The following is a 19,792-nucleotide window of genomic DNA, read 5'->3' as shown; positions in this document are numbered from 1 at the left end:
TGAAGAAGCTCTAGGTCTTCCTGAGGGGAAAAAAGACTCAACCCAAAGATCAGAAAGGAGGCTTGGTGGCTGGAGCAGAGGGAGAGGAGATGTGGTAATATAGGCAGTTAGACAGTAGGGTGGGATCAGATCGATCACACTGGAATCATCTGGAGAGTTCATGAACATCTCAATGCCCAGTCACCATCCAGATCAATTCTATAAGAATCCCTAGGGGTGAAAAACAGACATCAGTAGTTAAATTTCCCCCAGGAGATTCCAACCATGATGGCCAAAAATGAGAACAACTGGTATACGCCTATAAGAACATGACGAGGAGTTTCTAACTGCAATGTGAAATCTTTGAAGAGTCTTAAACAGGGGAATAATTACATCTAGTTTCCTTTTTTTTTTTTTTAAGATCACTCTGATTACAAAGGCGTATAACCCAAAAGACCTATTGCTCATCAACCACCTATCTGTAAGTGGGGCTAACCAGTGAAAATAAATATGTATAAGAACTTATTACATGCCTTGGCACTGAAGAGTACATATAATAGTAAAATATATACTATTTTATGTACTCTTCACAGCACCTTTATAAGAGAGGTATTATTATTCCCACATTTCAGAAATATGAGGCTTAGGGAAAGTTAGGCAATTTACCCAGTGTCACATTCAGTTCATAAAATACAAAGTCAGTGCTCTAATCGAATCTGAGTTGATATTCCAACAACTACTCCACCATTGCCTCCTCAAGCTGGGAACAAATGTGTTGGCCAGTGGATACCACCATCCAGTTCACTAGATGGTTAGGCTTTTGGCTGCAAATGAATAATTGGCCTTTGGGTTGGCCTTAGGCTGAATGCATCCAGCTCTGAAACAGCAGCAGGAGTTTATGAGTACGCAAGTCTAAGAGGTGACCCCTTAACTCTGGTACATTCAGGAGCAATCCCTGATGTCATTGGATGGAAACTCCACGCAATTCCCAGGCCACACACCAACCTTACCTTCCATTGGATGGAAACTCCACGCAATTCCCAGGCCACACACCAACCTTACCACATGATATCTTCTATCCACAGTCAACATTTGTACAGGCAATAGTCATATGAATTCCACTTTTGTATTTGCCATGAAATTGATATTTAGGATAATACCGCAGGCACAACTCCTATGCAGTCTCTCTAAGATAGAAATTGTCTTCCATTTTGATACTAGGAAAACATTTAGTCACACAGAGAACTGGAACTTTTTCTTTCAGATAGAAGTATGTAAGTTAGCACATTTACTTCTTTTTTATTGGCTTCCGAGAAGCTCAAGGCCAGCTTTTATGCTCAATCACAGTATTTTTTTAATGACGTTTACTGAGATATAGCTTATATACAGTAAAATCCACCTTTTTCAGTGTACAGTTCTATGAATTTTGGCAAGCACATAGCTCTGTAACTACAACCATATCCAAGGCAGAAAACAGACCCATTGCCCGTAAAAGCTCCTTTGGATCCCTCTGTAGTCAATTTCCCCTCTCCCCAGTGTCGGTCAACCACTGATCTGTTTTCTGATCCTCTAGTTCACCTCTTCCAGAACATCATATAAGCAGAACTATACAGTGTGCAGGCCTTGAGTCTGGCTTCTTTCACTTAATAGAAAACATTAAGATTCATCCAGCTTATTGTGTGTCATCAGTAATATATTCTTTTTATTGCTGAGTAAGACTCCAGTATGGCTGTACCACAATTTGCTTATCTAGTGACCAACTGAAAGATATTTAGCTGTTTCAAATTTTTTACTATTATGAAGTTGCTGTAAATTTTGGGGTACAGGCTTCTGTGTGAACAGAAGGATTGATTTTGCATGATTAGATAGATAGTCATGGACTGCAGAGTCATAAGGTAAGTGTATACTTAACCGTATAAGAAACTGCTTAACAGTTTCCCAAAATGCATCCCCACCAGCATTGTATGGGCTTTCCTATTACTCAAGCCTGGTATTGTTGCTTTACTGTCTATTTTCCTTGGTGAGGAATCCGTTCAAATTTTTGGCCAAGTTTTTATTGGGGTATTTGTTTTCTTACTGCTGACTTTGAGAGTTCTTTGTACATTCTGTATACAATTTTTCACATTCATCGTTTATGACTATTTTTTCAGTGTGCATCTTTTCATTTTCATACCTGTATCATTGGAAGAGCAAAAGTTTCATTTTAATGTGGTCCAATCTGTCTTTTTTTTTCTTTTCTTTTTAGATCATTAAATCATTTAGGGGAAGGAGCAAGTTATAAATAGACTAATTTGTGCACAAATTCTGGAGTCAACTTGACCTGCTGAGAAAGGAAACTAGCTCTTTTACATTAACCATCTCATTCTAGATGTCATTACTTCATAAAAATGCTAATATTACAGGCCTTTTTCAAATAACAAAATTGGAGCTCAAAAAAAATAATTCGTCCACAATCACACAAGAAAGGATTTTAACCCAAGTTGGCCCAGTGAAAGGGTCTGTATTATTTCTATACATCATATTCCACAGTCTTTCCTTAAAATAATTTTAGATAACCTACATCAGTTTATTTTTTGTATATTTTTTATTGGAGTTCAATTTGCCAACATATAGAAGTTAAAATGCAGTGATAATCAGTTGAAGAATGTTGCTTATTGTTATAGTCAGAAACTCTCTTAATCTTTCTATAGCTAGAACTACACTAACTATAATGATGGTCTTTATGATATAATTTTTTTAATTTTTATTTATTTATTTATGATAGTCACAGAGAGAGAGAGCGGCAGAGACACAGGCAGAGGGAGAAGCAGGCTCCATGCACCGGGAGCCCGATGTGGGATTCGATACCGGGTCTCCAGGATCGCGCCCTGGGCCAAAGGCAGGCGCTAAACCGCTGCGCCACCCGGGGATCCCCTATGATATAATTTTTTAAAATCAAAGTCCAAAAGGGGCACCTGGGTGGCACAGTCAGTTAAGCATCTGACTCTTGGTTTTGACCCAGGCTGTGATTTCAGGGTCATGGCATCAAGCCCCAAGTCGGCCTGGCTTCAGCTTCTCTTTCCCTCTGCCTTTGCCCCTTCCCACTGCTCGTGCTCTCTCTCTCCTTCTCTCTCTCTCTAAAATAAATCAATAAATCTTCAAAAGAAAACAAAGTCCAAAATCATTGGTAAAAGTGCATATATAAAACATTTACATATGTTATATACAAAATACATGTAATACTTTTATGCTAAGTAAAAAATATGTATGTTTGGGACGCCTGGGTGGCTCAGCAGTTGAGCATCTGCCTTTGGCTCAGGGCGTGATCCTGGAGACCTGGGATCAAGTCCCACATCGGGCTCCCTGCATGGAGCCTGCTTCTCCCTCTGCCTGTGTCTCTGCCGCTCTCTCTCTCTCTCTCTGTGTGTGTGTGTGTCTCTAATGAGTGAATAAATAAAAAATCTTTAAAAAATATGAATGTTAAAAATACAGATAAGCAGATGAGATGGAGAAATAAAGATGGAAGTAGACAGAAGGAAAGAGAAAGACCAAATGTTTATACAGGGGTAATAACTTTACAGAGGTTTTATTTTACTATTCTATCTAAATTCTCTATAAGATTTATAAATCACTTATTTAAAAAATAACTTATGATTGCTCTGTGCCTGATTTTTTTTTCTCATCTAATATTACCATGACTTTTTGTTTAAAAAAAATGAAATGAAATCTGACCTGGTTTGTAATACTAAAAACACCTGTTACTTAGAAACCTCAAGGATCCCTGAAAGACCCATTAATTCAAAGAATATAGGCTTGTTGGGTTTATAACACTGCTGTCTACTGGCAGAACTTCACAACTGCACCCCGACTTTACTGTGGTGAGTCAGTCAGCAATGTGACACTGTTCCTTTCTAATTATTTTCATTTTTAATGTTTATAGAAATGGCCAACCACAAAGATAGATCACATACAACACACACACACACACACACACACACACACACACATGCACACACTGGAGTATTTCGAAGCCAATCCATCAAGCCGCCACTGAGCCTCCCAGGTGCCCCGTCAAGAATTTTAGTACACTGCTAACTGAGGAATTTTGTAAAAAAAAGATTTTATTTATTCTGAGAGACACAGAGAGAGAGGCAGAGACACAGGCCAAGGGAGAAACAGGCTCCCGGTGGGGAACCCGACCTGGGACTCCAGCCGGGTCTCCAGGATCATGACCTGGGCTGAAGGCGGGGCTAAACTGCTGGGCCACCAGGGCTGCCCTAACTGAGGGCTTTTTAAAATAACTACTATGCTACTATGGTACAGAATTAAAAGGAAGTCTCTAATATTATCTAATTCCCAGTTTTTATTCAAACTTCTTTGTCTCTAAACACTGGCATTACAATAACTTTGCTTAAATCAAGGTCCAAATCCAGATAAAAGTATGGTTAATTAAGTTTTACCAAAACTTGGGACGCCCAGTTGAGCATCCACCTTCAGCGCAGGGCGTGATCCTGGAGTTCTGGGATCGAGTCCCACATCCGGCTCCTTGCATGGAACCTGCTTCTCCCTCTGCCTGTGTCTCTGCCTTTCTCTATGTGTGTCTCTCATGAATAAATAAATAAATTTTTTTTTAAAAAAAGTTTTACCAAAACCTCAAAAAAAAATCTCTGTATTTTAAGAAACTTATACAGGAGATAGTAAAAGAGGGCAAGTCACCATCATTTAGAAATATAAATCATGTCATCGGACGAGGATAATCTTGAAACCAAAATCAAAGACTCAACATAAAAAAAGGTAGAGCAAACTCACAATCCTCAATGCAAGAAAAATATTAGAAAGTTGTATAGTTGAAATTTCATGTGACCACCCATGGTTGGAATCTAACCAGAGAAGCCTGATGACTTGAGGGAGTGTATTTTCCCACACAGGACCTGGGGGAGGGGTTCAGGGATAGAACTGCTGCCCCAGAACTCAGGCTACTCTCCATCTCTTCCCCCGCCCCGCACCCCCCCAAATTCTTAAGTTGAAAACCTAATGCTCATGGTTACCATATTTGGAGGTGAGGCCTTTGAGTGTGATTAGGTCAAAAGGGCAGAGCCCTCAAGAATGGGATTCCCTTATAAGAGAAGAATGGGATTCCCTTATAAGAGAAGAATCAAGGAGTTCCCATCCCTTTTAACACTGTGAGGACACAGCGGAACGACAGCCATGGAAGTAGGCCCTCATCAGGCACCAAATCTACCAGACCTTGATCTTAGACATCCCAGCCTCCAGAACTGTGAGGGCTATATTTCTGTTGTTTATAAGCTTCCCTCCCCATCTATAGTTTTGTGCTATAGCAACCCAACCAACAGACTAAGACACAGGAGAGGAGTTCCTTGTGTGCCAGGCTCCCCGTGTGCTCTCTGCTGGCACTGGGGGATGGTCATCCTCACCACCTCAGTACCCAGGAGAGATGAAAGCCCTGATTCCCTGCTAAGACCTCTCAGACACCATCCCTGCAGGTGGTCAGGCACCTCCTTACAGCCTGGTCAGGGTAGCTGCTAGGCTCCCCACTTGATCTTTACTGGCATAAGTGAAGGTGGGACACAATCCTTTCTGTGACATTTGGCTGTCTCTGTGGACATTGTCTAAATGTCTTGCTCTTCCAGGCTGCCCCTTTCCTAGTCTTTCTGTAGAGAGAGCCGGCATCCACCTATGTCTATTTGTGTTTCTGGGCTACAAACTTCTCCAGTGCCTGGTCTGTGATTTACACACAAAAAGAAAACTCAATCAGCTTTCTGCCATTCTTCAGACCCCAAGATCCTCTTCATGGTCTCTGCACCTGCATGGGTGTCCCAGGGCTGACATAGTAAGCACCACAAACTGCGTGGCTTAAACAACAGAAATGTGTCCTCTCATGGTGCTGGATTATATTTGTTCTTTTTAATGCTACTATAAATGAGATTGTTTTCTTAATTTATCTGATAGATCATTATGAGTGTGTGGAAACACAACTGATTTTTGTATATTGATTTTGTTTCCTGAAACTTTACTGAATTTGTTTATTGGTTCTAACAGCTCTTTGGTAGAATTTTTAGGGTTTTCAATGTATAGGACCATGTCATCTGCAAATAAAGAGATAATTTTACTTTTTTCCTTTCCAATTAGGAAGTTGGAATAAATCCCATTTATAAAGAAATTTCATTCATAAAGAAATCCCATGGTGTATGATGATTTTAATGTACTGCTGAATTCAATTTACTAAGATGTTGTTGAGGATTTTTCTATCTGTGCTCATCAGGGATATTGGCCTGTAATTTTCTTCTCTTGCAACGTCCTTGTCTGGTTTTTATGTTAGGGTACTACTGGCCTCATAAAATGAGTTTGAAAACATTCCCTCCTCTTTAATTTCTTTGAAAGAGTTTGGAAAGACTGAGTACAAATTCTTCTTTGATTGTTTGGTAGCATTCAACTCAAAGAGCAATCATTGAATACTCAGTATCAAGGCACAGTGGAGAATACAGAACTACCGGGATGAGGTCACTTGCCTGAAGTTGTTGGGTCGCTAGCAGAAAGATTAGAATGATTACAAAATCCCATTAAGGAAGGCAGGATGTGGGAAGTATGGGAAATACCACATCACCAAAGTGATTACACGACCTACTTAGAGAGTTTGTGTTCACCCCATTTTCAGCTTCTCAAGTGACCATCAATTAATTGGCAGCAATGGAGCACTTTTTTATGTATATAAAGCTCCTCATCCCCAAGCTTCCATATTAGTCTGGTTCCAGCCCAATTCAGTGGCAGTGATTCTGAGATTGATTTTTCTTTCATAATCAGTAGTCTTGCAATTCATGCTGGGAGCCTTATGCTGAAGACAGCCTTTGTCAGCCTATGTCTCTAAGGGACAGCGTGAAAGAGAACTTTACCATCTGCTGTCAGAACTTTATACATGAAAAATATATTTCTAGTACATTAAATTGCTCAAGCTTGGGATCATATCTATTATTGCCCTTAATTAATGCACTCATCAGCCTAATGACTATTCTTTTTTTTTTTTTTCCTAATGATTATTCTTGCCCCAATCGGAAGCATTCTGCAGATTGGCTCAGTCAGCCCCATTTAGTGAAAATACCTGAACTGGTTCTCAGAAAGCAAAGGTTTAGACCCTGACTGTGTGCCTGCAACCTCAGTATCATTAAGGGCGCCTGGGTTTCCTCAATCATAAAACCCAAATAGTTTTAGAGCTCTTTCCAGCTTTAAAAATTATGTTTGGTATCCTGACTGAGTCCTAGAGCAGCTGTCATGCTGAAGAAAGAAATGTATGCCCTTGCTACATGGGGTCATTTTTTTCATTCTTTCACTAGATTTCAGAAAATGTATTTAAAAAGTCCCCTCCAACTTGGACCAGATGGCAACTGTGCAAAGAATTTTCCTGGTCTGCAAATATTTTGCCAAGTGCCTCAAGAAATGTAATGGAGGTGCTTTAATTGGGAGGCAAGACATCTGGTTCTTCCCCCATCCCAGTCCTTCTCTACCTATGTAGCCTTGAGTGAATCACTTCCTCCCTTAAAGACTCAGTTTTCTCCTATTTGTTATGAATGAAGCTAGACAGTTTGCTTCTTCCAGTTCAAACAGTCCACGACCTACAAAACCCCTCCAAGGAAGCACCAAGTCTATTTTCTATTCATTCTAACAGGGCTTCAGTGTCAGCTGTCATGAAGACAATCCCAGTTTAAGCACCACGGTCAGTTTCCAGGATTTCAGAAAATACCCAAGACCAGAGAGCACCAGAGCAAAGAGAAAACCAATTGCCCGGACTCCTAAACAATCCTATCCATTGCATTCATTTATTCAATAAATATGTATATGTGTCTGGATGCCAGACATTTGTTTGCCACTGAAAGCACAATGGTAAGAACTAATCTATAGTCAAAATATTGTAATTCACCAGCTTTGGGTTCACAATACAAAGAAGGAACAGACAACAAAGGACATTCCATTTCCTAACTGCATCCTGCCTTTTCTAAGAGCACACTGACCTCACTTTTTTTTTTAAGATTTTACTTATTTGTTCATGAGAGACACAGAGAGAGAGGCAGAGACACAGGCAGAGGGAGAAGCAGGCTCCCTGCAGGGATCCTGATGTAGGACAGATCCTACAACGGGATCATGACCTGAGCCAAAGGCAGACGCTCAACCACTGAGCCACCCAGGCACTCCCTGATATGACCTCTTGAGGAATTTCTCCTTTCTGACTGACAGAGGAGAATGTCATGAGTTCCCACTGTCTCCTAGCTCGGGGGTGAGCATCTGACTCAAGCTAGGTTAAGCAAAATTCCCAGCCCACTGAGTTTTGAGGAAAAGGACACAATAGATTGAAATCATTTCATTCCATGTAATAACTACAACCTGGCCAGACTGTTTCTGCTACAAGAACACTTGTGAGCATGAAAAGAGATTAGAGGCTTGGAGGCACTGCCCTTCCAGTAACATGCACGATATCAGCTACAATTTGACCCTCCCCACCTTTCCAGCTACCACCACCAGAGCCCCTCTGTCAGCCCCTACTGATCCCTGGGTCCCAAGGGACATGGTCCCTCCTTGAGTCCCAAGGCCCATCCATCTCCTGTCCTTAGGAAAACTGGCAGTCACAAAACCCACTGCCTTGATGCCATGACTCCCAGAAGATACTACAACAACAACAACAAACAAACAAACAAAAAAACCCTCAATCTGATACAAATGTATTTCCACAGTCTAGGATCTTCAGTCTTACAACTGATTGTTGTCATGTGTCACTTACCATGTTAGATTTCATCCCCAAAAGTGCTCTTTCTTCTAATTCGATGTTGCTAACATTATATATTGTTGCCCCGTTGCTAATATTATATATTGTTGCCCCAACTGTCAGCAGTTGTTGGACACATCTTCCTCCTTTACATTTGTTGCTCTGATCATTTTATGTATTTGCTTGAGACCCATCTCATGTAAGTAACGTACAGCTGGGTTTGTGTGTAGTGTTCACTCTTTTTTGTCTTTCCATTGTGAAAATTTTCCCATTTATATCTTTAAGGCACAAGTTTTTCAAAAAATTAAGATAAAGTTGTCATGCATATATATTATGAACATGTGTCAAAGATTCACTTAACTTATTAATGATAAGACCAGATGATAAAAAGACCAGATTATAAAGCTGGTTCAAAGGAAGACATATGTCTACACACACACACACACACATATACACACAGCTTTCAATGCCAGAATCAGATCACTAAGTAAGATGCAAAACTGGTTAATGTCCTACACAGCAATAAGACTATAAGCATTAGAGCTGTCTCTTCAGACAAAATTAATTTATTTTCATGACACCGGTTTTCTCTAGGTTAATATCCAACCTCTTGAAATCCAGTTTTTAATCAGTTGTAATTAGAAATGTAAGGGGTGCCTGGGTGGCTCAGTCAGTTAAGGATCTGCCTTTGGCTCAGGTCATGATCCCAGGGTTCTGAGATGGAACCCCGTATCGGGCTCCTTGCTCAGCTGGGAGCCTGCTTCTTCCTCTCCCTCTGCCCACCTCTCCCCCCTGCTTGTGCTCTCCCTTTCTCCCTCTCTCTGTCAAATAAATAAATAAAATCTTTTTTTAAAATGTAAGAAATTTTATTTCTCCAGCAAGTCAAATAACCCTGAAAAGACACATAGTGTTAAAAAAAACAATTACTCAAGACATTGGCTGAAGATAAGTAAGGCAAACTTAGGATAATCAAGATAATGTGGGGGGAGCACTGCAATGAGGTTCTGCAGTGGGAGGGAGAGATTGGACCCCATTCCAATTCAAGGAGAAGTGGGAATTTGTAGCCAATAGCTGGAAAATGGCTAAGAGAAAACACTCAGTTTAAGGAAGGATCTGATTAAATTGACCTAACAGGATTCTTGCTGAAGGTAAGCCAGGGTGATAAGACATTGCTTGGGTATGGTGAAGGCTGATGAAACCCATCAGATGTTGACCACAATCAGGTATCAAGGAGGGGGATTCCAGTTACTAACTTAGCAGGATTCTTGCTAAAATTGGACAATGCAAAGATGAACCCAGAAGCCCAAAATTTAGTGCCCACTTGAGAAAAGAGCTCAGAGGACCCTGAGTAGAGTTCGGTCAAGGAGAGATTATTTGTTGATAGTCATCTTTTTGCCTCATTTTCAAGTTTGAATAACTTAACAGCATTTATTATAGTTTGTGATTGTTTTATTAGGACTTAGTCTTTCCACCTTATTTTATATTTCTATTTACCTAATACTTTCCTCTTTATTTTTTATTTCCTTTTCCTGAATTTTGCTAGATTGGTTTAATTTTCTTTGTCCATTTTTTTCTCCTAGTTGCCAGAAAATTTTTTATCCTATTGCTTTTGAATGCCTGTAACTTTATTCCTTTTTATATCCATCACTATCCCCATGGCCTGAAGGGTCAGTGCAAGCTCAGTGGAGGCAGCCTAGGTGTTACCCACTTTGGTCAGTGTACCCATCCCACCCTTATCCCATCGCCAAGCCTGGTCCCTGATAAGTCTGAGATGTGTGTTTTCCAGGGCTTTGTGGGGAAAACTAGTATTGGCTACTCCAAGCACCCCTCCTATTTTTGTAATTGAATGGATGGTTCTAGATCTCAGTTTCTCCCTCAATTCAATCACAGAATTTAAATCTTAAAAAAAAATTAAATCTTTGTGATTTTCCATAAATGTTTTTTTTTCTGCTGATCGGACCCTTCATGATTCTCCAACCACAAAATAAATTTTTTCTCATTTTTATATTCTGTAACTGCAAGGGGGATTTTGAGCAAGTGGTAGACAGATCCATTATATTCAACTTAAAAGTCCAATTATTCTTTGTTTCAATCAGCTGGGTTTCCATTTTGCTATTTTTGTGTGTTTGTTTTTCTGTAGGCCTACCCTCTTCCCATCCTCTGTCTTGTTCAGAACTCTGGGTATCAGCCAAGATAATTAGGACCTTGGGGGGTGGGAGGGGGGAGGATGGAGAAGGGAATGATCTGTGCTTTCTCTTTCACCAGTACAAGACAAATAGCCCTTAAATGTATATGCTGGTTAGGATGGGAGGGAGAGATAAAAGCCAGCCTAGTTTAACCCTATATGGAATTCAAAGGAGCCAATTAAAGGAGGACCCAAATTAAGATGATGGATCAAACACATACATTCTATAACAATGCTGGTTGTTAAAAAAAGAAAAAAAGAAAAACCTAAAAGACAAAAAAGATTTTTTAGAATATTATTTTACACACAAGGACAGAAATAATAGGGCAGGAAGCAGAGCAGCACAGTATTAGGTCAAGTGGTAACCAAGTGACCCATAGGAACTGGACCAAAGAGCTAATGGGAACAGAAAGCAGAGAGGGATTGGAATCTTACTGTATGGGATCAGAACTGTACATGTTGAAGGTATGAGGCAATGTCAGACAGTGGGCAGAAAAGATCCAAAGCTCAGATCCTTACCCATTATGAGCAAGACTGGGTGGTAGATGGGGGATGGGTGCCAGTCAGGGCGGGGTCCTGAGCCAGCAGGGAGTAGAGTAGAAGAGGGCCCATGAGAGACCTGAAGGTTTGACAACAAAGAAGAAAAAACGTAGGAAGAACTAAGCCTGAATTCATCAATTTCACAAATGCATCCAGAGCTAGCCCATTCACATTAGTTGACCAGGATGGGTTACTCAGTGGTAGGATGAGAGAGGACATAGGGCTAGGGTTAGATGCCAAGGGGACAGACGAAGGGGGACAGGAAACTCCAGGGCAGAGTTCAAGGGACTCATCACCTGTGTATAACTAACCAGAAATCACAACACTTGATATGTAAATCTGGGTGGCTGAGCCTCTACAGGATAATAAAACCTGGCACTGGCACTGCTATTTTCTCTTTCACTCTTTCAAGTCAGAGAGTATCTGCAGCCTGGATGTCTTCTTGGAAACATGACAAGCATCTATATTTTCCCAAGCAGGTCCAAAATCTTGGGTCATGTTTATGGCACAAACATATGCACGTTTTTGGGCAAAGGACTTTGCTTCTCTCAGCACCTCTTTCTTCAGAGATGAGTGGAAACAGACACAGCTCCAAAACAGCAAGGAAGCAGGAATTTCTCAAGTAACCTCCTCTGTCTCCTTTCCTCTCAGCTATGGGGCCATCCTTACCCCTTAGGAATTCAGGATAGATGTCAGTTTGTGGCACTCTAGCTGGAAGACTGGCAATTGATCGAGTTCTAGGCACCACTGAATGTGGACTCCAGAATTTTGTCTTCACCTGTGGGATATCAGCTTAAAGCAAGTACAAATGACAGCCATCACAATCCTACGGAGGAGTCAAGCTGAAATAAATAAAAACAATCACCTACCTTGGACTCTGCTGTGATTGATGAGCTAGAAAAAACATTGAACCATGGACTTCAGGATGGATTATCAGACACAAATATTCCAGAGCCAGGTAAGGAAGCTGCCATCTCTTAAACCTTGGAAAGAGCAAAATTATGCCACGTGTCCCTGATAAGCTAGGTGTAAGTGAGGTGGACCTCTCCAAATAGGCTGGTTAATTATGCCAAATAAAAAGTAAAAGTGGTGTTTCTTGAAAAGTTTGATGTGAAGAAAGAAGTGAGACAGTTTACCAATAGTTTTCGGGATGACTTACAGGTGGGCATTCAGTGTCTCTCATTTTCACTCTCCCTTTCTCTCTCTCTCTCTTCTCCACAAGCAGTTTAGAATTTATTCTTACAATCTAACTTTGCTGGGGGCCAAATGGGAAATAGCTTCAATGATGAGTTTGTTGGAATGCTCCCCCCAAATTTCTATTTCCAACACTCTTATGTACAAAGAACCTCTGACTAGTTTATTGACACTTTGCCTTTCCTCAGTAAAATCAGTATTATGCATGTACAATGTCTGACACTTTGTAAGTGCTCAATAAATGTCAAGTACAATGATTTGTATTGCTTATATCTCTGCAAAGAAAATCACTCTATCCTCTTTAGGATCTATGTTGACTATGTCCTCAGTCAACTATTTTGCACACTAACTGTCCACTTGCCAATTCCTCTCTTCTCTCTACCTCCAAGATTCCTGCCTTTCCTCATCGTCCGGTAAGATTCATTGTTGATTTTGCTATTAAAGACAACAGCACAACTCTTAGTGACAGAATCAAGGAAATTTACCCCTACCCTTCAGAATTACAGTTACAATTTCTCTTGTTAAACTTACTATTTGTAGTGGTCAGTATTAGTCCTTGGTCTATCGTAGTTTATTAGCTCTGGTCCATTATTGTTTTTCAACTATTCATTGTTAGGGTTTTTTTTTTAATTCATTCTGCAAATGTTTGTTGAACATTTGCCAAGTAAAGATGCAGACTGGACTTTCCAAATACAAGACAATGAAACATCAAACAATTAACAATCCACTAGGGTGGAAAGAATCTGACAGCAGATAAGAAAAATTAGGGGTTGGTTCAAGATCTGCATCTATGCTCTGCAAAGTGGAGTCACTCGCTGGGGGATGATCTCAGAGAAAGTCTCTTGATTTGAATTTTGAAAGAAAGAACTCATTGTTCACAAGCTAATGCAGGTGAGCAAAGGTGTTTCCAAGGAGAGAGAGAGCTTTATAAGAGCTGGAAGCCATAGAAGAACTGTAAGGAATTGAGGATGGTGGGGGGAATGTATGCTCTGGTGGAGATGAAAGGTTAAGAGGGAAACAAGACTGAATTTAATGAAGCTGCACTTAAAACGATATCTTCAGTATCCTTGATGGGGTTATTGTGGAAACACCATGGCATGCCATGATTCCCTGGCAGCTCCAAAGACAGTGTGCACTTGGTTCAACTCATTGAACGTGATGCATACCCCTCTGACAACAGACAATTGGCTATATAAGGTGTACTTTTTGCTCTATTGATCTTTGTTTTAGGGGTGTCCGGGTGGCTCAATCTGTTGAATGTCCAGCTCTTAGTTTCATCTGGGGTCCTGATCTTGGTGTCTCAGGGTCATGGGATTGAGCCCTGCTTCAGGCTCCATACTCAGTGCTCAGCACAGAGTCCTCCCTCTGCCCCTCCCTCTACTAGCACTCTCAGAAGGAAAGAAAGAAAGAAAGAAAGAAAGAAAGAAAGAAAGAAAGAAAGAAAGAAAGAAAGAAAGAAAGAAAAAGAAAGAAAAAGAAAGGAAGAAAGAAAGAAAGAAAGAAAAAAGAAAGAAAGAAAGAAAGAAAGAAAGAATCTCTATTGATCTTTGTACATGTCATCTATAGCTTAATGTCAAAATACATTTCAAAAAGTGAAACATGGGCCTTGATATGATATATAATGTATATCAGATGTTTTTTGAAACAACATCATGGCAAAGGAGAGGTTCAAATAGGAAGACATTCTTTAATTATTCTTAACTGAGAGAAACGAGAATCCCATAATTACACTTGAATGAAGTTCATCATTTGCAACAGCCCCCTATGCCGAGAGAAGAAATAAAAGAGTGCAGGTTTTAAAACTTGTTAGTTTTCTTTGTAATTCACGTTCAGCCTACTTTCCAATGAGTAAATGAGTGAATAAATAAATACCCATTCATATAATATGGTAGATTGCTAAAGAAGGGGACCATCGGGCCACAGACACAAGAAATACATCCTCTTCAGGATTTTAGATCTCATTTAAGGAAATAATCTCTGTCAGGGAAGTCCTGGGCTTTCCACGCCTGCTGGGAAACAGTGAAGCTTCAGCAGCTGACCAGAGCTCGGTTCCCCTTCATTGAGGAGGTTTTTGCCCAGTGACACAATGAGGAGCTATCACTGTGGCGGACGTTCGGAGCAGGAACCAAGGTGGAGCTCAAACGTGAGTAAAATCCAAACCTTCCCTCCTCACTTGTCTGTGTCTTTCCGTCCCCATACCTGTGATCTATATAAGTGGGCGCTTTGAGCCAGGCTCCGACATCTTCCAGAACAGAGGATGTAAACAAACGTGAAAATTGGTCTCCCATTTTCTGTGAAGAACAACACTCAGTCAATGAGTGAGAATAACTTGTCTAAGCGATAGTTTCAGAACTGTACTGGCAAGCATAAGTATATGTTTGAAAGAGAGCCTTGCTCAATTGTCAGAAAAGGAAACTCTGTTTTTGTACAAGAGGGAAGTTAGGAGGAACTATTGTGTTTACACTTTCAGCCAGGGAACCAAGCTGGAGATAAAACGTAAGTATTTTTTTCAGCCAATTCTTCACTGTTTCTGTCTAATGGGTTTGCTTCCCCCCCCCCCCCTTTCATGTGTTCTAATTAGTTACATGTCAGGGATAAAACAAATTTCATTTCCAGATTAAGTACAGACGAGGGAAATTATTCCACTGGAGACTAGCTGAGAACTAATTGTTAAGATTTCCAAATCAAAATTTAGGGTAAATGGGGAGAGAGGTTTGCTACCTTTTCAAGGCAGGTTTTTGTAGAGATAGAGGTTAAGGGAAATCACTGTGGTTCACTTTTGGCCAAGGGACCAAACTGGAGATCAAACGTAAGTACACATTTGCTCATTTATTTGCGAGGTTTCTGTCCTGTTGTATCATTTGTTCAAGTTTGTGACATTTTGGTAAAATGAGCCATTCTTGGTGACCCAAAATAGTAGAAAATCAGAAAATAGCCAACTTTTCAGCTAAGCAAAGACACAAACTGTTGAGTTTGTGATGAGAATAGGCTTTGTGTTGGAGAATGGGAAATAGCTGGATTTTTCTCTGAATTGGCCTTTCTTCTACGATTGGAGTCAGAAGGAGTATTTTGTTAAGGTTAAGTGTCAGAGCCATCACTATGGCATACATTCGGCCAAGGGACCAAGGTGGAGATCAAACGTAAGTACACTTTTTGAGTCCTTTTTCTTGTAGAGTTGTGAAATTTGGGGGTTTTCATGTGTGGGATGTGAGATGAGATCAATTCCGAAGAGAATAGGATCCTTCCGAAAATCAGATGAGTAAGGTACTGAAAATCAGTTTGTCTCAAAGAAGAGCAAAGAGCTAGTTGGTTGACAAGGCATCTAAATGGCCAGATTTTCTCTCTATCCATCAATCTAACGAGCTTAGCAGCAAATAGAGGTTTTTCCTGAGGGGAAATTAGTTAAGCTAATACAGTGGATCACCTTTGGCAAAGGGACACATCTGGAGATTAAACGTAAGTAATTTTTTTCTCTATTGCTTGTTGAGATTTGGGTCTAAATGCCAACTGATTTTTAGGGCCTTAGGTATGAATTTTGTGCAGCTGGGTACATGAGACTCAATTTCAGATTTATCGTCAATTTTTTATCGTTAAACTCAGTTGCAAAAATGGATTTGTAGACTAGTTAATTTAATTAATTTAATCTAAATTGCATGATTCAAGGGGGGAAAAACTTAGTTTAGATGAAAAAGAATCTTTGGAGCTAAAGAGAAAAAGCAATTTAATTTTCATTGAGTTTTGCCAAATGTTATATTGATTTCTGCCCATTGCATATGACACAGGAGAGAAATTTATTTTAGTCTATTTTCTCTCCTCTGATAAATTATAAGATAACAAAATCAACAGAATGCATGCATGAAAAGTCAGTAAGAAGTTAGAAAAGTATACCTGTTTGCCATGAAAAAGATACAGCTTGAGAACCATCAGCAATGTAATCTTTAATGTCTAAAATGAGTGATAAACTGTCAATATTCAGAAATTCTAGAGAATTTCTGTAGAATTCTATAGATGCTGCCTTTTAAAAATCCAATTTCTACATTAGACTAAACATGAAATGATTTCTTATCATAATGGTGAAAAAGACAATTGTTGCCAAAATCTCAGTTGTTAAGAAATTTGTTTAAATGAAGGAAAATATAATAATTGCATGTTTTAAATGCCCAATGACTTATAGAAAAATACTAAATAGTTGAATGTGTTCTTTTATTTCCCTCGTTATTACTTGGCCATTTTTTCATACCGCCAAAGAGGCCACGGCATGGCTATGTGACCTGTAGGCCTCATGGCGGTCTTTTGTCAGGACTGAATGACTTTCGTGACCTTGGCCATAGCGCCCATGTGGCGGTGTGCCTAACGGCTAAAGGCCACGGCCATGCCACGTTAGCCTGCTCCACTCTGCTGTGGCGGTTTTCTCGACACAGTGATACAAATAATGGCACTAACAGAAAAGAATAGAAATGTGGTGGCCGCTGAGCTAACATGGAAAGAAAGGGGAAAAGAAGTCTGATGTATTAGAGATTTCAGAAATAAAATTCACATTCATTATTATAGCCTCTTTTTTTTTATTATAGCCTCTTAATGAAAATTTTTTATAAAAAACTTAAAGCTACTTTTTTTAATGACGTGCAACTATTTCAAAATCCTCTCCTCATATGTATTTAAATAACAAAAACTCAATACAAAAGAAAGAAGGATATGTAACTCCTGCAGGGTAAAATCCTTTCCAGCAAAAATCTGATTTAAGGCCATCTGTCCACAGCAGTTTTGATCAACTTTTTACTGAGTTCACATTAAATGCCATTAGCGAAAAGATAATTACTTTTTAATTTTCAAAAATGTAATGGCTTGGGAAGGATTATATTTAAGTTGTACAAAATATCTAATCATAGACTAATACCATTAATAAAAACTTAATATAAATGGATTTTCCAATACCTTCCTTCTTTGATAGAAAAATTTTAATCTGGTTATTCTAATCCCATACCCTCTAAAATAGGTTAGTAATGTTTTTGTTGTTTACTTCAGCTGATTTCAAAAGTGATGCTTAAGAAAGATTATTTTTGGTCTGCAACAATTAAATAGGATTTTTTAGGGCTGTTTTGAAACTCTGAAAACTCTCTTAGAGCTATTTAAACTATGTAAGGATCTTAAACTATTTTAAAACTATCTTAGAGCCTTTTAAAAACTCTTACAAATTTTAAACTCCATTAAAAGCTAATAAAGTGTCTTGTAAGAATTTTGATATCAAATGTGCTAATTGTTTAATGTTTTAAGGCAGGCTGGGTATTTTAAAGGTGTCAAGGATTTGCCCAGATAGGAGTATCTTCATAAAATATGCTCCCTCCTTTTTTCATAGAATTCACATAAGCTTGCTGCCAAAGCTATTCTATAAAATTCTCTGAAAAAAATTAGTGATGAAGGTTAAAAGAGAAAAACCTATCAAAACATAAAAACTTCAGTATCTTAGGTTGAACTGCTCAGTTAATGGAGGTTAGCTTTATAAAAACCTGTTCACTTATGTGCTATATTCTTCCAGCAAAGGATTCTTGATTTGTTATTGTAGCTCTTGCTCTCCCACCAGAGAGCCTGACTGCCCACGGTGGGGATTTCCAGGAGGCCATCTGACAGCTGTTCATGGTCAGAACTGAAGCTAGGCAGTTCCTCCATAGGCAGGTGGCCAAAATTACAGTTGACCCCCTTGGTCTGGTCTACTATAGTCCCATATGATGTCAGCCATCAGACCAGGGCTCTGTCATTCAAGGGCCTTTGTGAGAGGTGGGAGAGTTGCCAGCCTGATCACAGAGGGTGACAGGGCTGCACCCCAACCCAAGCACAGACTCAGGGCTTAGAATCACACTATCGGGTGGGGCTGGCCCTGATACATTCAAAGAAAACCCAGGAAAGAAGAGGCGGCCTGCCACCACTGCACGGTTCTGGGAGAGGCATGGGAGAAATGATCTGTGTAAAGGGGTCCAAGACCTAGTCTTAATTCTAAACTCTGAGGGCGGTCAGATGAAATGGCCTTTGTTTCTTTGCCTGAAACACTTGTGTTTACTGCAGGAGGCAGTAAGGTGAGGTCAGAAGAGCAAAAAGTCCTTTAAATGGCGCAAAGATTGAAACAAAACAATTTAAAACTTTCTTAAGAGGTGGGAACTCGAGAGAAACTCAAGATTGTGGAGATTATAAATCTGTTTCTTGGCCTCCCCCATTGCCACACAGAATAAGCTGCTCTGTCTGTCCTTTCCGGGCCCTGGGGTTGCCCACAAACAGTACACCAAGTAGGAAAACTTCCCTGTTACTTAACAACCATTCTGTGTGCTTCCTTCTGCAGGGAATGATGCCCAGCCAGCCGTCTATTTGTTCCAACCATCTCCAGACCAGTTACACACAGGAAGTGCCTCTGTTGTGTGCTTGCTGAATAGCTTCTACCCCAAAGACATCAATGTCAAGTGGAAAGTGGATGGTGTCATCCAAGACACAGGCATCCAGGAAAGTGTCACAGAGCAGGACAAGGACAGTACCTACAGCCTCAGCAGCACCCTGACGATGTCCAGTACTGAGTACCTAAGTCATGAGTTGTACTCCTGTGAGATCACTCACAAGAGCCTGCCCTCCACCCTCATCAAGAGCTTCCAAAGGAGCGAGTGTCAGAGAGTGGACTAACAGGCCCCACCACCTGCCCTTCAGGCCTAGCCTTCCTGTCTCCTAGCTCAGGCCTTGGGCTCTTTCCCCATCAGAGACCCACCCGTTGCAGGCACCACCCTTCTCCCCACCTCCCCCTCTTGGGCTTTAACAATGCTAATGGTATCTGGGGGAAAAGGAATAAATAAAGTGAATTGTTGCACCTGTGCTATCCCTCTTCTTCCTGATTTAATGATTGTTATACATTGGGTTTTTTTCCAATTACTCAGTTTATCTTCTACAGAACTAAATATTGAGCTTATCCAGTTTATCCAGTTGAACTTACCAGGAGAATTTACTAAAAGCAAACTTTTCCAAAAGAAACATCTCTCAAAAAAAAAGAAAAAGAAAAAAGAAAGAAAGAAAGAAAGAAAGAAAGAAAGAAAGAAAGAAAGAAACATCTCTCAAGAGTCATTCACTCTAATATTATATAAAATAGCAAGACAATGGAAATGATCTAA

General features: G+C 40.0%; 1 gene segment (V, D, J or C); it reads left to right on the top strand.

Annotated features, from left to right (window-relative positions):
* LOC112916867 (Ig kappa chain V-III region MOPC 321-like) overlaps window positions 1-19,494 on the top strand; it is a 53,625-nt gene extending 34,131 nt beyond the window's left edge. The window contains 2 exon segments of the V gene segment in view: window positions 15,422-15,459; window positions 18,982-19,494. Of these exon segments, the coding sequence occupies window positions 15,422-15,459; window positions 18,982-19,313 (370 nt within the window).
* Window positions 19,495-19,792: the final 298 nt, after the last annotated feature.

The sequence above is a fragment of the Vulpes vulpes genome, chromosome 8, assembly GCF_048418805.1.
Source record: "Vulpes vulpes isolate BD-2025 chromosome 8, VulVul3, whole genome shotgun sequence".
Lineage (NCBI taxonomy): Eukaryota > Metazoa > Chordata > Mammalia > Carnivora > Canidae > Vulpes > Vulpes vulpes.
Note: the sequence above shows the minus strand (reverse complement) of the source record. Positions and strands in the feature narration are given on the sequence as shown.